This window comes from Xenia sp. Carnegie-2017, unplaced genomic scaffold (assembly GCF_021976095.1).
Source record: "Xenia sp. Carnegie-2017 unplaced genomic scaffold, XeniaSp_v1 HiC_scaffold_25, whole genome shotgun sequence".
NCBI lineage: Eukaryota > Metazoa > Cnidaria > Anthozoa > Malacalcyonacea > Xeniidae > Xenia > Xenia sp. Carnegie-2017.
Window position 1 is genome coordinate 3,095,456 of NW_025813488.1, and position 18,944 is coordinate 3,114,399.

Consider the following 18,944-nt stretch of genomic DNA (forward strand, 5'->3'; position numbering starts at 1 on the left):
TCCATCACTAGCTACACTGACACACGTTATCTTATTTCTTATATATTTTAGTTAGTGTAAAGACTGTTCTTGTTCTCTGTTGTTCATTCATCACTGCCTACACTGACACACGTTACCTTAGTCTATATTTTAGTCAGTGTAAAGATTATTCTCGTTCTCTGTTATTCATTCATCACCACCTACATTGACACACGTTATCTTAGTTTATATTTTAGTTAGGGTAGAGATTGTTCTCTTTCTCTATTGTTCATTCATCAATACCTACACTGACACATGTTATCTTAGTTTATATTATAGTTTGTGCAAATTGTTCTCTGTTGTTCATTCATCTTTATCTGCATTGACACCGCGTTATTTTACTTTACATTTTTGGAAGATTAAAGACTCTTTCTCCCTTTTTCATACAACGCCAGTTGAGGAACTTGATACTGAGATTCTTTTAACAGTTTATTTATGAATTAACCTCTGCATTGACTTATTGATGATTTCCTTTTGCTGATGGATTTATCGTTTGTTTGTTAAAGGAAATCAGAGAGAAAGTGAAATCTCTACTACAAGAAGCAGACGAACTGTTTAAGAGGTCATGTTTCCATAGTGACGGCATCATGCAGTGGGCTACAGCAGTCGATAAAAGGTTTAAAGATTTCACGAGTCGTATGACGAAATATTTAAATCAACTTGAGTCCAAACTTGGTTTCCCTATAACAAAATATAGCGAGGTGAGTTTTGTATTAAACCGATAAAATTCGTAAGATATGAGACTTTAAAAACGGCGTTAATCATAGACTTATGAATTGCCCTTGAATGAAAGATTCATCGTTTTGCCTTTGTATAGAATGACGAAGAGATGCCTGATGTATCGGTGTTATCGCAGGCTCAACAAAATCCTGCAATACGAGAGAAAACTCTCAATCTAAGAGAACTGTCGAAGGACAGCGGTATTCACGAACTTATGGAGGAAGAGAAGCGAAAGTCTGCGCGAAGGAAAGAGTAAGAAAGGAGATTTTGCCATAGCGTGTTTTCATTAAAGCTTTGTTAAGGATTTTGGATGCTCACTGAAGGATTGAGATTGAAGCGTGCTAAGGATTTCGGATAGTTATTGATGGGTTGAAATTCAATTTTTTGCATGCGCTTGCTAGTTTAAATTATGTGTGAGAATTGAGAAGATCATTTTTCTTGATCTTTCTTTTTTTTGTCGCTAGGTTCATAATGAACGAGCTATTGCACACTGAACGTACCTACGTTGCTGATTTAAAATGTATAATACAGGTAGGAGTGTAATTAGTACTTTAAGTGTAATGGAATACATGTCGCACAAAGCATCATTTTGTAAAATCAGGGTTTCTATTATATTTCTATAAATTGTCCGCTGGTAAAGGTTTTTGATTACCTTAAGTATTTAGTAAATATTAAGTTGATATGTGTAGTAAAATATATGTAAGTATTGATTTTGTCCGGTTCAATTTTCCTTCAGAGCTATATGGATGTAATGGATGGCAATCCCAGCGTTCCTCCTGGGCTGGTGGGTAAAGAAGACGTCATCTTTGGGAATATTAAACAGATCTATGAATTCCATCAAAGGTTTGTTTTTAAGGAAAATACGTTCGATGTAGATTTCATGGATTGTTTTCATTAGCTGCACATTTCTGGCAAATGAATATTAACTTGATGAAGATATATGACCAATCCAAACCTTACTTTTCACTGAAGAAGTTCGTTTAAAATAATGACCACTGACGAACAATGATAAATTTCTAAGCATAATTTTGTACATTTTCTTGATATATTTCTGGTCATATACAGAGAATGGTCATGAGATGTTTGATTTAAGTTGTTAGAACTGCTGAGAATTTTTTTCTGCATCAGTGGCCGTTGTCAAGGACAAGCTCCTAAATCAATCTTCTTTACAGCGTATTTCTGAATGCTCTCGAAAAGTATGAAACCAACCCCGAAGATGTAGGCGAGTGTTTTGCTGAAAAAGCTGAGGAATTCAAGATGTACGTTTCTTACTGCAAGAACAAAACTCTCTCAAATAATTTGCTCATTGAACATGGAGGAACTTTCTTTTCCGTAAGTTTGTTTTCAAGTAAATAAACTTGCATTTCTAGCCAATGCAAAGGAAATGTCACTGCGGTAAACTCTTTTATTTTGTACTCAACCAGGATTTACAAGCGTCTTACAATCATGGTCTCTCGATAGCTGCTTATCTTATCAAACCCGTTCAAAGAATTACCAAATATCAACTTTTGCTTAAGGTAGTTATAACTTTATGCGACCTCTCTTTGTGTTTATATAATAGTCATTGCAAAGAAGACTTGTCAACATTAGCATATGACGTTTAAACATTAAATTTATCTTTCTTGTTTGCAAAAAAATCAACAAAAACTTGTATCTACTCTCATAATATTGTCAGTGGCAAAACCAAGCTGTTTTTTACTCCTACAATGCAAATATTTTTGTGTTTATTCATTGGAAAAGTATAAATATAGAATCATTTTTCTTAAGAAATGAGTGATAATTTTGCTGGAAAATTTGCATTATACGAGCAAAAATTCAAGTGATTCCTGTATTGCAATCAATCTCCAGAGTTTTAGAAATGTCGCTCGCCCGCATGGACTTGTACCCCACAGTAGCATTGATAAAATGTCTATAGTATAAGAATACCAACATGGCTGAAGTAAAACCAAGATTAAAACAGTATAAATATTATTTTTGCTTTTCTTTAGGATTTATTAACGTGCTGTGAGGGTTCTGAGACTAGTCTACAGGTAACCAAACTGATCCAGAGTGCATTAACTCTTCATCGTTCAAACGCTGTCAGAATGTTCACGATTACTTTTTTAATTGAATATTTTTTCAGGCTGGCCTCGAAGTAATGCTAGGAGTTCCACGTCAGGCCAATGACGAAATGTCTATCGGTCTAATCCGTGGTTTTGATGTACGTATTTTTTAAACTCTCGTCTCTACCCAGTGCTGTAGAAGTGTGGGGACGCTTGGGGGAGGAGCCCCTGTACCTTAGAAATGGGTAATTTTAAAAGGGCACTATTGACAAAAACGTCAAGGTAGCCCCCCATTTGATAAATTTAGTTGTACAGCACTATCTCTACCGATGTTTTACCATGATATAAGTTTTCTTACTATCGCAAACACAGCGAATATATCTTTGTATATGTGATTTTATTGTTATCGATTGGCTTGTCGTGTGCGTGAAGTGTTTTTTACTGTTCTGCTTTTATCAAGCAACTTCATATCTCGGAATATACCCTTGTGGTGAAAAGTTGTTTGGTCTTATAAAATTGACTTTCATTTTAGTTAAAGAGTTGTAATCTTTCGAGATGTTGTATATAATATGTAGTTTATGGTAAATTAAAACAAACACCGATAAGACAAAAAAAGCAAAAAACCCAGCAGAATAAGTACGTTAGGTCGTCTTTATTGCAAAGATCTTATCGAATCAATGAAATGAGGAGTAATTACATCGACAAATCATAAATAAAGTCATAGTCAGTTTGTAATGTTGTTGTATTTGTGTGTTGCAGGAACATCTTCATTTATTAGGAAAAATCCTACTTCAGGTATTTGGACTTAAAAATTTATTGCTTGTGGTACCTATAACACTATAGCAATTTTCACACTTTAACATTTGCAAGTTACGAATGTGTTAAAACAGGAAGCGAACGAATCTTAACCAATATATGCATCATGGGTTTGAAGTATCTCTACATTTTATGATTGATTTCCGTTTCAACAGGACGTATTCTTTTTGTGGGATGCAAAGTTGTTGCGTCGTAAAGGCAAAGAACGTCATTTATTCTTGTTCGAACAAGCTCTTCTTGTTACGAAAGAGGATAAAGACGTCGACGGAAAAGTCATTTATGTGTATAAATACAAACTTAGGGTAGGTATATATACCATCCACGTACAGAAACATTCTTAATGTTGTAATGAAGCGTCATAGTGTGTTAATACTTTTGATGATTTTGTGCAGTGTTGAAGTACTTCATGTTGTGCTTTGTTTAAACGTTGTAATGTCTTTGACTTTAGTTTGACTGATTTTTTTTTTATTTTATTTGTTAAAATGTCAGTGTTCGGAGATTGGTATCACAGAACACATTGCTGAAGACGGCTGCAAATTTGCATTATGGACGGGTCTGCCGCCGAATTGTGATGTAAAAAAAATAGTCAAGGTATAGTATTCGTGTTTATCTTACCTTTTGGTTCTGTTTAAATCTTTATCACAAGGTGAAATGATGAAGAGAAAGGCTACTTTTTCGAAGATTGATTCGTAAGATGAGATTGGGAACTCAACGGCTTTGAAAAACGGAATGTTTTGATAATGTTGTTGTGAAAGTAGCAGCTGTAGCTACGTAATTGTTTTTCCGTTCTCGAGAATGTGTCCTATTCTACTAATTGTTGAGAAACTTTGGATCAAACGTACTCCCAGTTCATCGATGATTTTTGTTGTACAACTACACGAGAACAACCACGATAATTCGTGTACATTTAAATTTTCTAATTTTGCTAATCTAAGCTGCTCAACGCTCCGTGTTCTGTAAGATTTGTTTTATTTCACCCTCTCAAGTGTATACGTGCAAGTTTCAATTTAAGATTAGATTGAGATTGATTCCAGTGATTGGATTATCGACGGCTTACGTAATTCTCATCTGATATCAATTTGTTATAACGTCAACAGGCGAACACGTTGGACGTGAAGCAAAATTGGGTGAAGCAGTTACGAAATCTTCAACAACAATATCAATTTGGTGTCTTGAGAAGCAAAAGTAAGGAATTCGATTTGTTCTTCGAGATAAAATTAAAATCAAAAAAAGCGAGAGTTTCACGATTGATAATTTTATTGGATGACCGTTAATTATCGGGAATAATATATTGATCATTGAATATTTATTTATTTCTATTAATAAATTACCAGCTAATATTTGAATGCTCATTCATATTTTCGAAAGTAAAACTTCCTCTTTTTCATTTTAAATTACTCCAATCAACTCTGCCGCATTGTTTCTTTTCCATCTTATCAAAATTTCTTTCCGGGCATCTGTATAAACACTAGAATGTTTGTCGGTAGATTATCACAGATGGTTATTTTTTGGTCCTAACGCGGGAACTTTTGTTGATTATAGACTTCACACTAAATCATGATTTTGTTCTATTTTTCAGCTATGTCCTTCAGTTCAAAAAGTCCTTGGAAAAATCCCGACAGGTTCATAAATCATCTTCTGTATTCTCAGTTATCCTCATTATCCCCAGTTATCTTCTCTATCCATAAGTGACGTTTTTAGTGCAAGGAAGAGAAATGTTTTCAACAAATAAGATTCGTGCATTTTTTAGAGAAAGCGGTGTCGTCGATGATGATAGGGTATCATGGGATTTTGAGTGCGGAGACAAGGTACGTTTGTGTACAAAGGTAGTACCTTTATTGATTGGTTACCTGACATGAATCGCATCCCTTGTTGTAATATGTTGTTTTGTTTTCTTTTTTTATTTGAATGTCCGTACAAATTTTTGTCATACTTAAACGACATTTGTTTTTCTTTCTTGATGAATTATAAGCCAATTATCGAATTATTTGAGGTGTTGAGCGATATATTCGGCTTTATTAAAGACACACCCGCTTTCTTACTTTTGATACGTGTTGGCATTTGTCTGTTGATGTAATGATTTGTTATTTTTGCTCTATCTTGCCGAACACACGTCCGTCATTTTATTACTAAATTACAAACATACTTACTGTATTCAACTTTCAATTTCGATGACCATGAATACCTTATCTATAAACGTTGAAACTCGAGTCGCGAAGCTTTTTCATTCGGTTTTTTTGCTGCGTAAAATTTTGCGTGTGTGTATTTCGAGATTATGCAAGTCAAGTCTTTATCTCTCTGTGGTGGAAAGAAATTTCAATGCCGGCTAAATGGCTGTTCTTACGAAATCTTCAATATGTACACCCCACTGCAAAATATGTTTTAAAGATTTTGCCTTTGCAGTTATGATCTTGACGTCATTTATTGATGTGGAATTCAACTGACGATTTTTGCATAGGTGTTTCATTTCTACTCATATGTCCCCCTGCTATGAAAAAATTTTAGGTTTTGTAAACATTGTTATAATTTTATTTATCACACAATGTATTTATCTGAATGTACAGACGTTCGTTGCATAGCTGCTTCGCATCGGAAAGAAACATTTCGATTGTTTAAAATTCCAGATGTTACATGGAGGATTGTAGGGTTCGCAATTCTCCACGCAATCCGGATATTTTTACATTCTTTGCGTATGTAAGGTTCTTCCTTCGTATGTAAGGTTCTTCCTTCGTATAGTGTTGAACGCACACATTTCAATTGTTGCTGTAAAATGTGTAACGATGACTGCCTGGAAAGTTGAATTTCAAACATTTCCGCCCCCCGGTTTGTGTCACGTCATTGCTCAAATTTCACCTTCGAAGATCGCGTGACTCACTGATTTCCATATGCAACTATAATGTTTCCAATCAAGCTACGATAACCAAAGCAACGCGTATTTAACATGTTATGAAACACCGTGTTTTATAATTTCTTTTCTGTTTGTTTACGTTTAATAGACGTCTGACGAAGTATCTGGAACGGATGTCTCGTACTTTTGCATAGAAAACTTTACCAAAGTCGCCGAAGACGAAGTGTCTTTGAAGAAAGGGCAGTTTGTTGAAGTGCTGGAAAGTCCGGCTAATTGTCGCCGTTGGAGAATACGCTTTGTGAACACAGAATCCGAACCTCAGGTTGTGGAAGGTTGGATTCCCAGCGATGTTTTAAAACGGCAAGATACATTAGTAAGAAGGAACTCTGATGGATCAATGTGCAGCAGTGAAGGTATTTGATTTAAACATCGGTTATATTTGATAACTGGCACAACATTTAGTATTATACTGTTTCACCTATCACCGCTTTATCGTTCCGTGTATGCTATGCTGCGAAGCTGGTTTCACTTTGAGGGGAAATTGTATTTTATTGACTGTATTGCATCTAGCTTTAATGTTGAGTACATATTAATGGGGGTATGAAATGTAAACTGGACTCGATTTCAAGTGTAAATTAATGTGGATTTTAGTTAAGATTATTTTTATTCCGAATGATAAATGTATTTTTCTTTACGAATCGATCAACAAATGTGACAGTTTAAGCTCATGGAACATATTTTACTTCGCTCCTTGCATTTCGGAAAATACATAGCAATTTAGCTTTCCGTTGTGACGCCAAGAATACACTACAAGTGCGAAGTCTTGCATGAACAATATGTTAAATTTAAAGGATTGTATTTTACTGAATTGTGCTAACTGCTTTGTGCCCCTTTAATGAAGCTTTAGTTGTCTGAATTGTGTGTTATGTAACAGGCTTATTTTGGCGTCTTTGTGCAACAATTTAAAGATGTAAAGATATTTTAACGGGATTAGAATTCGATGCGTTTACAGTTGGAGGTCTCATATGCATTTTCCATATGACACACGCACTTGCGCTTTAATCAGTTTGAAAACAACATAACAATACGGTCATTTGCATTTATGTTTATTTCGCCCTATGTGTTCCATTTTCACTATTATTTCGTGACCTTCACAATAGTCCATCCTCCTTAAATGACCTTAAATGGTTTGATTATCAACAAATTCAAGCATTGTGCCAAATATCACAATGCAATCGTGTGCAATTTAAATTAACGTCATGCATCCTTAAACTAAGTATCTTTGTATTTCCTTTGATCTTCACAAGTGTGTTTTTTTCGTTCTTCAAGACTCCAACTCGCTGTCTTCCTGCAACGATTTGAGTCCAGCGGCCTCTCTTTACAACAGTACTGGTCTAGTAAACGGAGCTACCTCCCCCCCTCTGAGGAGGAGAGCAAAATCCACTGGACAATTTGGAACCTTGCGGTATGTGCATGATAGGAAGAAAATCATTCCTGCGTTTGATTTTGTTTTTTTAATGGCAATCATAGATATGTTTATTTCAGTCGTTAAAATTGCTTGAAATGATGTGGTTCCAGTCATTTTCTTTCCATATTTTTCATTGGCCATTTCTCCTTGATCATAGCATGAAACCTTGGAGACGAGATTCGATGAACAGAAGCAAAAAAGTCCTTCAGACCTCTCCTATCCCTCGCAATACGAGGATTTCTGGGGGTGGAAGTAAAAAACTACAGGTTTGTAAAGTTGTTCTTTTACCTCTGCGTTAAAGCATTTAGCCATGAAGTGTATTTTATCGAGTATTTTCTCTCATCATTCTGTACCTTTAGGCGTTACTTGGTGCCAGTGAGAATGACATTGACCTTCTTATAAAGACTAATTCTTTGTCGGCATCTTCTGATCATCTTAAGGTAAAAGTTCTTTTTATTTTCAACGCTCTCTAAATTCTCTGACATTTTCATATTTTTAAGAATTTTCAAAAATGCAAAACCCTTTTGACATTCGCCTATTACATTGTAGTCAGGTATAATGGCATGGAAAATTTACATGAAAGGAAAAATAACAAAAAGTTTGACAACATAAGCAATTGAGCCGACAGACCTTTCGTGCCATATTGTATATTGTGAAATTAAAAATTATTTTTGGGAAATGAAAATCTCATTCTCAAACACCACGAAATTCATTCTTTGAAAACGAGTCTTTGTTTTTTTCGTAGAAGACTGGATCGTTTGACGAAGATATTTCCTTGATTGAAGAACGTCACGAAGAATTATTGGCGGAAAATGGATCAACGGAAATCATTCCCGAGGAAGCTCGTGCCGGTAATGATGGCACATTAAGCAAAGAAAGCGCTCAGACGAAGGAGATTAGCGTCGGGGAAGGTTTAAATGCAAGCAGTGAAAGTCTTCTAAATGAAGATGTGGAATGTAACGGTTTTCATGGCGATGAAGAAGACGGTCATCCAGATGATCAAACTCCAGAGGATAAAGAAGCTGTTGCCTTAAAGAAACGAATGTAAGTAGTATTAAATGATCCAGTTTTTGCTATGGTTCCATTTATTTTTTCCATTTCAAAAATTCTCCTGTTGACCATTATAATTTTTGGAAAATTTTTTTGCTTTCTCTAATTCCACTTTACTCCACAAAGTACGATACCATTTAAAACGTGTTTATTGATCCAAAGCTACTCTCATGTGCACGATGCGTATCTATTTTTCCACCATTGTTTATCTCATTGGAATTTTATTTTTTGAATGAGCTTTAGAGTGACTTCTGTTTGCTCATTTATCTTAGGTATGTCATCAAAGAGTTAATTCAAACTGAACAAGATTATGTGAAAGATTTGCAAGCAGTCGTTGAGGTATGTGTTTGGAATCTATGGCAACGAATATTTTTGTTTATTATTGTTCAATGCATTGAAATCAAACTCATCTTTTTTCAAAGGGCTACATTCCCGAGATGTCTAAGGAAGATGTTCCAGACGAACTGAAGGGAAAGGAAAGAGAAATTTTTGGAAATTTGAGGCAAATTTTTGAGTGGCATAAAAGGTATAGAAATGTGGTTTTATCTTATACGCGAATGATAAACCACATGCAGCTTTTGAAGCACTGTGAAAATTTCGTAAATTGCTTTCTGTCTTTATTGTTTAACCTATTTTATTTTCCGTACAGCTTTTTTAGTAAGGAACTTGAGAAATGCGAAGATGCCCCTGAGAAAATAGCCAATGTTTTTCTCAAGGCAGTAAGTTTGCGTTAAATAAATATACTTTTCTAAGTGAAGGACTCTTCATAACTTCTTTGTTTGTCTGTTGTTGTTTACTCGAGCTCGATTATTTATTTGTTTCAGTCAAAGCGTCTCGAAATGTACATTCATTATTGTCAAAAGAAACCGAAGTCAGAAGGATTAGTTCGAGAATTCGAAGATTTATACTTCAACGAATTAAGAAATCGTCTTGGTCATCGTCTTGCTCTGTCTGATTACTTAATTAAACCCGTTCAACGGATTATGAAGTATCAGCTTTTACTAAAGGTAGAAATTAAACTGTGACCACCATCTTTAAATGGGTACTTAATCGTTGTTAGAATGTCTTCACAAGTTTGAGATAACAATATGACAGCGAACTGCTGATTTGCAGACGTTTTGAAACTTTTTTTTAAATTTTTTGTTGGAAAATTTTAATCCAGGACACTATGAACGTATTCAATTCTACAAAGTTTAGATAAAATCTCTAGCGGGTGAAATATCATTTGTTAAAGTAAACAGTTGTCTGTCTTCATTGAAAATTTTTTTTGTTATCTGACCCTGGAACAATGAGGAGGAAAAGTTTTGTTTACAGAAGAATTAAACGTGATTACTTTTGTTTGAATTTAGGATATTTTAAAGTACACGGAAAGAGCAAATTTGGAATCAACTAATCTTAAGGTATGTATACCCAGACAGTTTCGAGTCTTCCTTTTGTTTTTGTTAAAAAATGCGCGATTTTTTATCTTCTTTATAAAGCCCTTTTCGATGATGTAGTTATACTGTTTTTTTTTCAATTCTTCCCAGAATGCATTGAACATTATGCAAGTAATTCCAAAGAAGGCAAATGATATGATGAACGTCGGGATGATTGAGGGATATTCGGTACGATAATGTACATTTAATTGACCACGTGCATTTCGCTGTGTGAAGATTGAGTGGAGTATTGTCGACATGGAGTAATTTTATTTAATCACGGCAATTTTCTCATTTTACTATCCATCCATATTCCCTCAAAAAAGAATGATATTTGAATTGTCTGTATCATATATTTACGTCGTTTTATTCTTTATTCTCAAGGGTAACATCCATGCGCAAGGGAGTTTGATCTTACAAGATATCCTACAGGTTACCGACTACAAGGCGAAAACCAAACCTGCGAAAAGGCGAGTCTTTGTCTTCGAGCAAATGATCATTTTCACAGAACCGTTCGAAAGAAAGACAGATTGGACCGTTTTCATTTATCGTCATTCCATCAAGGTGAGCGGGGAAACGAAAAAAATCGGTTTTCAAAGCAAACTAAAATGAATTTCTAATTGTGTTTTTATCTGGTGCTTCCAGACTAACTTCATGGGCATTACGGAAAACTACGCCGATGATCCGTGCAAGTTTGCGTTATGGACGCATACCAGTCAAAATGAAATTTACGTTTTAAAAGCGGAGACTCCTAAAGACAAGATAAAATGGATAAAGACTCTTCGTCAACTTTTGGAGCATCTAAAACAGTTTGCAAATGGTAAGAACATAATAGTAGCATTACCATGTTGTCTTTGTTGTCGCTACATGTTTCTCTTAACGTGTGTGTTAGATGAAGTAGTCATATGTTAAAGCTAATTTGTTGCGTTTCTCATAAGTATAATATGTTACAGTTATGAATCTTCAGCAGTAGTTGATTGCTTTCTGCTTTTAAATAGCTGTTTTTACCATGTCCCAATTAAACTAAATTTGAAACTAAACCAGTTGTTGTTCTGGAAAGGTATTCCTACCCTTTGTAGAAACTAATACTAACGTATGCATGTGCCTGTATTGTCCATGCCGTAGTTGTTGTGCCTGAAATTTTCCAGCTATAAATTTAAATCGAAAAGGAAATTGGTTATTTTTTGCTGTTAAGTAAAAAAATCTGTAATCGTCATTTAGCTTACCAATCAGCAATAACTAAAACAATTAAAAAATCATACGTTTGCAAAGTTGGCCAAATTTTTGTTTGGCTTCTGCATATCACGCGTAAATCTTTATCAAAACTAAATGTTTGTTTTAAACTTCAGAGAAAGATGACGACCGTTATAATGATTTAGTAAACGAGCTAAACGATTTCGCTGATGAAGGTCTGTGATTTAAAAACAATTAAACATAATCTTCAATGTTTAAACACTGCTATAGAATAAAACGTCGAAAATGTGTGTATTCGACGAAATTAACTATTAAATAGAAAAGAATTTTTTCATTATGTCAATAAACAATAATTTTAAATGCTTACGTTTGCACAAACCTGTATGGAGTTTAACTTTCAAAGTTTAACGTTAAATTTCTTTCTCTTAATTTGTATAAATTTATCGTGTAAGAACATTTCACTAAACTTTTTATTTAATATTAAATATTTTGTCCGCTTATCTATAACTTTCCTTTACCATTAAGATTATTGTATATTTTTTAGCTCTCGTCAATCCGATCGAGTACCAAGGTGGTAATGCCGATCCTCATGGGATAAATAGGTACATTGGTGAATATTATTCATATTAGTAATTGTTTCATTTTTAACTATTGATGTGCTTGTTAAGTGTAACGACATCACTGGGTCAAGCAACTTTATCGGCTGTTACACACGACAACTCACGAAATAATGTCGAAGCTTCTCCGGAAGTCGTTCGAAGACGTCTGAATAAGGTTTGAACGAGAACTGGAGTGTATAAGGACTGAAAGTATATATGGATGAAGATAACATGCTTCAATCAATATTTTTGACCTCAATTTTCTAGACATTGAGCGCTCCTTCATCAAACCAAGTCAAACATTTCAGTCTAATTCCTCTTCACACAGCGCAAAACTTAGAAGAGTTGACCGGTGTATTCTCCGATGGGGTATGTTCGTAGTATTTTGAAAGTCATAAGCTAGAAACTGACATTACTATCCCAGTTGAAGTAAAGAACTTCTGAAGTCTTTCCCTCGTTTTAGTCATGTTGAGACGAGGCTTTAATGTAGCTATCTCGATCGTATTTTATTAAATAATTCATCCTAGGTGCTTATGTCTATAACATTATATTTTTGCGTATTTTTAGCGCGGAAAGAATAAATACATTGCTATTGCCGATTATAAAGCGAAATCCAAGGATCAAATAACTGTAAAAAAAGACGATATTGTTTATGTTGTATCGAGTAAGAAACACGACAAGAAATGGCTTTACGGTCATGTTGCCGGGAGTGAATTGTATGGCCTTGTTCCTATTCGTGTTTTGCATAAGGAGACTGATAATAATCGTATCAACGAGGACGGTATGTTTGTTCTCTGACTTTGATACACAATTTTTCATTCTTCGTAACGAAATATGAAAATAATGTAATTTCTTTGCCGTCTTCATTTCTCATGTCTTTGTCGTGTTTTAACTAATCCTTGAAACTTTCTCAATATTTAGATACTTTTCAGAACGGACCAGATAAAGTGAAGTTAGTTCGTAAACACAGTTTCCCGTAAGTTTTTATTTTTTTTTTCTTGAACGGACAATGTTTGTTTTTAAAGAAATTAAGACTCATTTAAGCGGTCCATTGAGCAGCTCAACAGATGATCTTTTTGTCCTGAGCTGGGATGATCCCCTTGTGACGATGACCACATCATGTCATCGACTATCTCAAATGTACATCTGTACCACATCATGTCATCGACTATCTCAAATGTACATCTATACCACACCATGTCATCGACTATCTCAAATGCACATCTATACCACTCCGTATCAACAACTATCTCAAATGTACATCTGTACCACACCATGTCATCGACTATCTCAAATGTACATCTATACCACACCATGTCATCGACTATCTCAAATGCACATCTATACCACTCCGTATCAACAACTATCTCAAATGTACATCTGTACCACACTATGTCATCGACTATCTCAAATGTACATCTGTACCACACCATGTCATCGACTATCTCAAATGTACATCTGTACCACACCATGTCATCGACTATCTCAAATGTACATCTATACCACACCATGTCATCGACTATCTCAAATGTACATCTATACCACACCATGTCATCGACTATCTCAAATGTACATCTATACCACTCCTTATCATCAACTGTACGATAGTGACGCTAAACCTCATCTACATTTTCTTATTTCCACATGGAAAAAGGTGTTGAAGTTCGTTGAATTCTATTATTCATGTGAACATAAAAGTATTGTTTATCTACACAATGATATTTGTTTCAGGAGCAGCGCGTTACGTCGTGTCACACAAAAGAAATCTAAAACGGATTTCTCTCATATATCCACTCAGTTACGGGACAGTATAGAAAAATTTAATCAAGATTTCCCAGCATGCTCTGATAATGTAAGTGACCTAGTCATCATTGAACTGTATAAATAACTGGATGGCTGCTTTCTTATAGCAATCCCCACATTCCACGGTGAACACGGGCTTTTGAGGAAAACTCCTCCGCTAAATCATGCATGAATGACCTAGGAATACAGTCACAGTTGCTGTTTTTTTTTATATTTTTCAACTATCCTGTTTCATGCTTTAGACATAGAGAAATTCGTGATTTAATTTTTTTCTTTATTTTTTCATTTCAGTTGCCAAATGGTGACGCAAAAGGTATTTAATTTATTTGTTATCGTCGTTGCCATTATGATATTATATGAAATAGTCTTCATCCTGATGGAATTGTTAATGAAATTTTTTAAAACATCGACACAGCATCCCTATTCTTCCCTTTTTAGTCTCATTCATTTTTATTTATCCCTATGTATTCCCATTTGTACTTACATGATCTCAAATATCCTTTCCCCCATTCATCTCTATATGTTCCGATTTAGTTGTATTTAATTTTATTTATCCCTATGTATTCCCATTTGTACTTACATGATCTCAAATATCCCTTTCCCCCATTCATCTCTACATGTTCCGATTTGGTTCTATTTAATTTTATTTATCCCTATTATTCACTAAGCGTCCCTGCTCATTCCTATTTTTTACAAAGCGTCCATACTTATCCCTATTAATTACAAAGCATCTCTATTCAGTGTCAGCTGAAGGATTTTTTCTCTATTGTTCAGGCAACCCACGTTTTAATCAAGAACTTCGTGACGCTGTAATCAATCGACCGAACACTTTACGTCTTTCTTGTGAAGTTATACCTGACACGAACTATACTTTTCAATGGCAAAAAGATTCAAAAACGATCACAGCCTCGGAACGTGTAAAGATCATGAACGCAGTGCATCACAACACACTCGAAATTACAACAACGGACTTTGAAGATAGTGGCGTTTACACTTGTACTGCTATAAACGATCATGGTCAAGTTACGACGTCTTGTATTGCTCAAATTCGAGGTAATTTAATTTACTTTATTAAATATTCTTCGTTGGGCCTTGCGTGCACAATGTCCTTTTATGAGCACTTTTTTCAATTGAAGATCCCGATTTCATGCAATCTTTCTTCCTTTTTCCCTTCCCCTTCCCCTCTTCCCCTTCATCCTCCTTCCTTCCCTTCTTCCTTCCTCTTCCTCCTTTCCTCCTTCTTTCCCTCCCTCCTTCATCCTTTTTTGCAACTATGTAGTTTCATTTCTACGTCATTCTTTTACTAGACAAACCGTCATCACCTTCGAAGCCGACCGTCACCGAAATCACATCTTCGTCAGTCATCGTTAAATGGAATCCACCTGACAGCGATGGAAATAGTGCTATTACGGCGTATACTGTCGAATGCAAAGAGACTGGTGTTAGTCAATGGCAGGCCCCAGTTCCCTTTGTATCAACGACATCCACGGTCGTCGATGATCTCACTCCAGGCTCTGTGTATCAGTTTAGAGTGAGTGCAAACAATGTTGTTGGCATAAGTAAACCCAGTCCCCCAACAGAACCTGTCACGCTCGACGTCGGTAATGGTAAGTTGCTTATAAATAGTAAATACCTCAGGACTACAAACGGGGACAGATATAACAGCTCATGTAAATACTGGTCCGTCTTCTTTCGACCTTATAATTATCTTGCAATTTTAGTCACAGTCGATATGTTTTCAAGTCGTACTTGACGTTGTTTCCTGGTTTTAGTTCCTTCTTGTGCGTCTTGTGTTGTTCACATGATAACAGTTGTGTTTGCATCCAACTGTGCGAAAGTTGCGTTATAATGTTATCTGATTTTATATGTCTTTATCATTTTTATTTCCTTTCTAGAAAAAGGTGCTTTATGACAAATGAAAAAAATTTACAACATCAAGTCTTCGCGACGATTTTCATATAACATACATTAAACTTCAAAACTTCTGCAATTTGATGAACTAAAAGACAGATATTGTTTTCAAATATGAACATCAACTGTCGCTTTATGTCTGAAAACTCGACTAATTTGTTATTTTAAATGATAAATTTTTAAATCCACCAATTTCCTTCTGGATTAACTTGTTTAGACATATGTTATATATTTATATTCGAGGGGAAGATGAATTGTAAATAGCTACTTTAAAATTCTTTCTACTCTAATAAATAAACAGAACCAAAGGTTATAAATTTATAATTGTTATCGAATGTCCGCTCTCTCCTTGTGTGTCGTCAAAACCACAGTGTAACTTGAGTATTGTTTCTTGATGAATAATTTATCGTCTTAAAGATTCTTTGAAGAAAGACAAAGATGATGTTTCTTATCAAAAAGATAACTTGACAGCGAATTTTACTAGAAATTCAAAACTTGTCTTTGAGAGTTGAGCTGATGTTGACTAAAAATAGAGAACCTTATAAAAAGCTGAGAACATCAGGTTGCATTCATTTGAGAAACATGTTATTTTACACCCCTAAACTTGGTAAAAGGCACTTAAAATTTTGGGGCCAATATTTGCAAATGTGAGAGAGATGTCTAAGAGAGATTAATTATATTTCGACTGGCATAAATTTTCATAACTTCAGCTCCGAAAATGGTAAATTATTTCAACAGTTGTATAAATCAAAATGTTCGTCGAAAACTTAACGACAATAATAAGTGCTTTCATTGACACTTTTTCAATTCAAAATATGTCGAAGTTCTGTTTTACTGTAAAGGGACCTATTTGTTTAGTTCGTTGAAAACAGACAATGTTTAACCGTGGTTTTTGCACAAGGAGAGCTTTGGATTGTAAAAAAATAAACAATGTCAAATTAATGTCATAAATTTACATGATGCAGGCAAGTACTTGCGTAAAATAAATATAAACAAATATTTTAATGAATAATTTTAAATAATGTAAAAAAGGAATGAGAAATTATAAAACTTAAATAATAAGAGACGATAAAAATTTTAAAACGTTTAAATTGCTCATTAAGAAGTTTTAACAATTTAAAAATTAAAAACTAAGAAACAAAAGAAAAGGCAATTAAAACAAAAGATATCTTGCTTCGTGTATCAAATCTAAACTTTCACAGTTCATTTAATTATACTAGAAGTTCCTCTCGCCAACTTTAGACTAAAGTCATTTTGATTCAACGTGACATTGAAAGAGCTTTTACGTCTCTTTATGTCGTGCATCTTTAACGATATGCTTCAATTGAAATGCCTAGATTCAGACGATACGAACAGGCAAAGAAATATTTTGAAAATTTTCTCTTTGCGCAGATTTATTTCAAGTTTTTAGCGATGAAATACTTGAGATATTCTATCGTTAGATTAGAGATTTTGCGTAGTTTGCAACTTGGAGAATCAAAGTTCTAACATTCTTTTCGTTTTGTCATCTAGACATCCCTGTTTGTTTATTTAACAAGTCATGTTTAATAGTGACATCAACTATCACTTTCTTTCTTTAATGGTTTTCTTTTTTATTCCTTTTAAGGTAAATCCCATCGAGACATCAATAAGGACAAGGTTATATGGAAATCAGACATCGATGAATTTCATAATGTTTACGCAGAACTTGGGAGGTAATATTCTGTTGTGTTGTATTCAACTTTCTTGTGCTTGTAAAAGTAGATTCAAGATTCTGGCACTTTTAGTAATACTATTTGTTGAACTTGCAATATTTTAGTCAAGTGTAAGATATTTCGTTTTGTGAAGAGATTTGTCTTGAATATGTGACACTGCATGTGGTAGATATGTGCCAAGACATTCTTGAAATTAAAATAACTTGAGTTACACATCATATTAAGCAACATCAACGTTAACACTAAGACTTTAATTGAGATACCTTTTTCCTCTTTGTTACTCCTCTTCTTTTGAACTTTTTTCTTCATTAATACATCATCTTCTTTCTCTTTCGTTCGGTTTCTGTACAGTGGTTTGTCGATTTAAGTTTTCTTAATTGTCAGCAACTGATAGCTAGAAATCTATTAGGTATAAATTTTAATGACTGTCTGAGTATTAAATGACCTCATCTCTTTTGCGGGTTTTGATTTTGAAATTCAAATGATTTTTCAACTTAACCTCCATTAAATCATTCATATGTTTACGTATTCATGTTTAGTCAATCCTCATCACGAATTATTATTCAGCTAATCCTATTACTCTTTCACTGGGAGCACCTCTAAACCTTCAATTTTTTTGTGTATTTCAGGGGAAGATACTCAGTCGTTAAGAAATGTGTCGACAAAATAAGTGGAAAAGAATACGCTGCTAAATTCATTAAGAAACGAATGTGCTCTCAAAACGATGTTGAACGCGAGGTCACCATACTGCGTCGTATGAAACATCCAAATATAAATTTATTCATAGACTCCTTCGAAAATGACAAGAACTGGATCCTTATTCAAGAACTTTTACCCAATGGAAGATTATTCGATTCAATTCTCGTTGCCAATCCTTGGACAGAGAAAGAAGCTGTTGGTTTCGTCAAACAGATTCTTGAGGCTGTTCAGCATCTTCACGATTGTAGAGTTGCTCACTTGGACTTGAAAGTAAATGGCTTAAATGTTTCTTAATTTGTTTCCATCGTGCAAAGTATTTTGGTGAGCATGTAATTTAAAAAATACACGCATTCAAAGTAGGAAGATCTAGAGCGAGGCACGTGATCTTAGTAACGTGAGCACGAGATTCTTCACGTGACAATCATATTTCTGTCATCTTTGAGTCATTTCTTCATCGAGTAATTTTTTTTTACTATGTTTTGCCAGCCTGAGAATCTTCTGTTGGATAGTGGACCAATACCGAAAATAAAGCTTGTTGATTTTGGGAATGCCTTCACAATGTCTAGTGAAAATATCATTATAGATCTTATAGGCAATCCAGAATTCTCTGGTAAGTATTTATTCTCTCGTTGACTTTAGTTGATATTCGTAATCAACATGCTCCTTT

The 18,944-nt window shown here is 34.5% G+C and overlaps 1 protein-coding gene and 1 long non-coding RNA gene across 8 annotated transcripts in view; one reads left to right on the top strand and one right to left on the bottom strand.

Annotated features, from left to right (window-relative positions):
* The window catches only part of LOC124452819 (triple functional domain protein-like), a 55,867-nt gene that overhangs the window by 33,899 nt on the left and 3,024 nt on the right, over positions 1-18,944 (top strand). For 5 of the 7 annotated variants that reach the window (XM_047003445.1, XM_047003447.1, XM_047003450.1 and 2 more), the window contains 40 exons: positions 525-719; positions 836-990; positions 1,203-1,269; positions 1,475-1,581; positions 1,911-2,070; positions 2,163-2,255; positions 2,727-2,768; positions 2,861-2,938; positions 3,540-3,575; positions 3,752-3,898; positions 4,086-4,187; positions 4,694-4,781; positions 5,176-5,218; positions 5,347-5,404; positions 6,593-6,857; positions 7,774-7,909; positions 8,070-8,178; positions 8,272-8,352; positions 8,658-8,956; positions 9,235-9,301; positions 9,385-9,488; positions 9,612-9,681; positions 9,787-9,969; positions 10,312-10,362; positions 10,489-10,566; positions 10,762-10,941; positions 11,023-11,197; positions 11,727-11,786; positions 12,116-12,173; positions 12,240-12,345; positions 12,438-12,539; positions 12,738-12,951; positions 13,092-13,146; positions 13,902-14,022; positions 14,265-14,286; positions 14,748-15,026; positions 15,281-15,580; positions 17,491-17,578; positions 18,208-18,547; positions 18,764-18,887. In XM_047003445.1, the coding sequence (XP_046859401.1) occupies positions 525-719; positions 836-990; positions 1,203-1,269; positions 1,475-1,581; positions 1,911-2,070; positions 2,163-2,255; positions 2,727-2,768; positions 2,861-2,938; positions 3,540-3,575; positions 3,752-3,898; positions 4,086-4,187; positions 4,694-4,781; positions 5,176-5,218; positions 5,347-5,404; positions 6,593-6,857; positions 7,774-7,909; positions 8,070-8,178; positions 8,272-8,352; positions 8,658-8,956; positions 9,235-9,301; positions 9,385-9,488; positions 9,612-9,681; positions 9,787-9,969; positions 10,312-10,362; positions 10,489-10,566; positions 10,762-10,941; positions 11,023-11,197; positions 11,727-11,786; positions 12,116-12,173; positions 12,240-12,345; positions 12,438-12,539; positions 12,738-12,951; positions 13,092-13,146; positions 13,902-14,022; positions 14,265-14,286; positions 14,748-15,026; positions 15,281-15,580; positions 17,491-17,578; positions 18,208-18,547; positions 18,764-18,887 (5,038 nt within the window). Of the gene's footprint in view, positions 1-524; positions 720-835; positions 991-1,202; positions 1,270-1,474; positions 1,582-1,910; positions 2,071-2,162; positions 2,256-2,726; positions 2,769-2,860; positions 2,939-3,539; positions 3,576-3,751; positions 3,899-4,085; positions 4,188-4,693; positions 4,782-5,175; positions 5,219-5,346; positions 5,405-6,592; positions 6,858-7,773; positions 7,910-8,069; positions 8,179-8,271; positions 8,353-8,657; positions 8,957-9,234; positions 9,302-9,384; positions 9,489-9,611; positions 9,682-9,786; positions 9,970-10,311; positions 10,363-10,488; positions 10,567-10,761; positions 10,942-11,022; positions 11,198-11,726; positions 11,787-12,115; positions 12,174-12,239; positions 12,346-12,437; positions 12,540-12,737; positions 12,952-13,091; positions 13,147-13,901; positions 14,023-14,264; positions 14,287-14,747; positions 15,027-15,280; positions 15,581-15,868; positions 16,193-17,490; positions 17,579-18,207; positions 18,548-18,763; positions 18,888-18,944 lie in introns of those variants that run through there. The other 2 variants (XM_047003446.1, XM_047003448.1) reach the window with 2 other exon arrangements.
* On the bottom strand, positions 16,960-18,212 carry LOC124452827. The gene is made up of 2 exons (XR_006950887.1): positions 17,842-18,212; positions 16,960-17,764 (listed from the first exon to the last, which is right to left on the bottom strand). It is a non-coding gene; the product is annotated as an uncharacterized LOC124452827 (long non-coding RNA).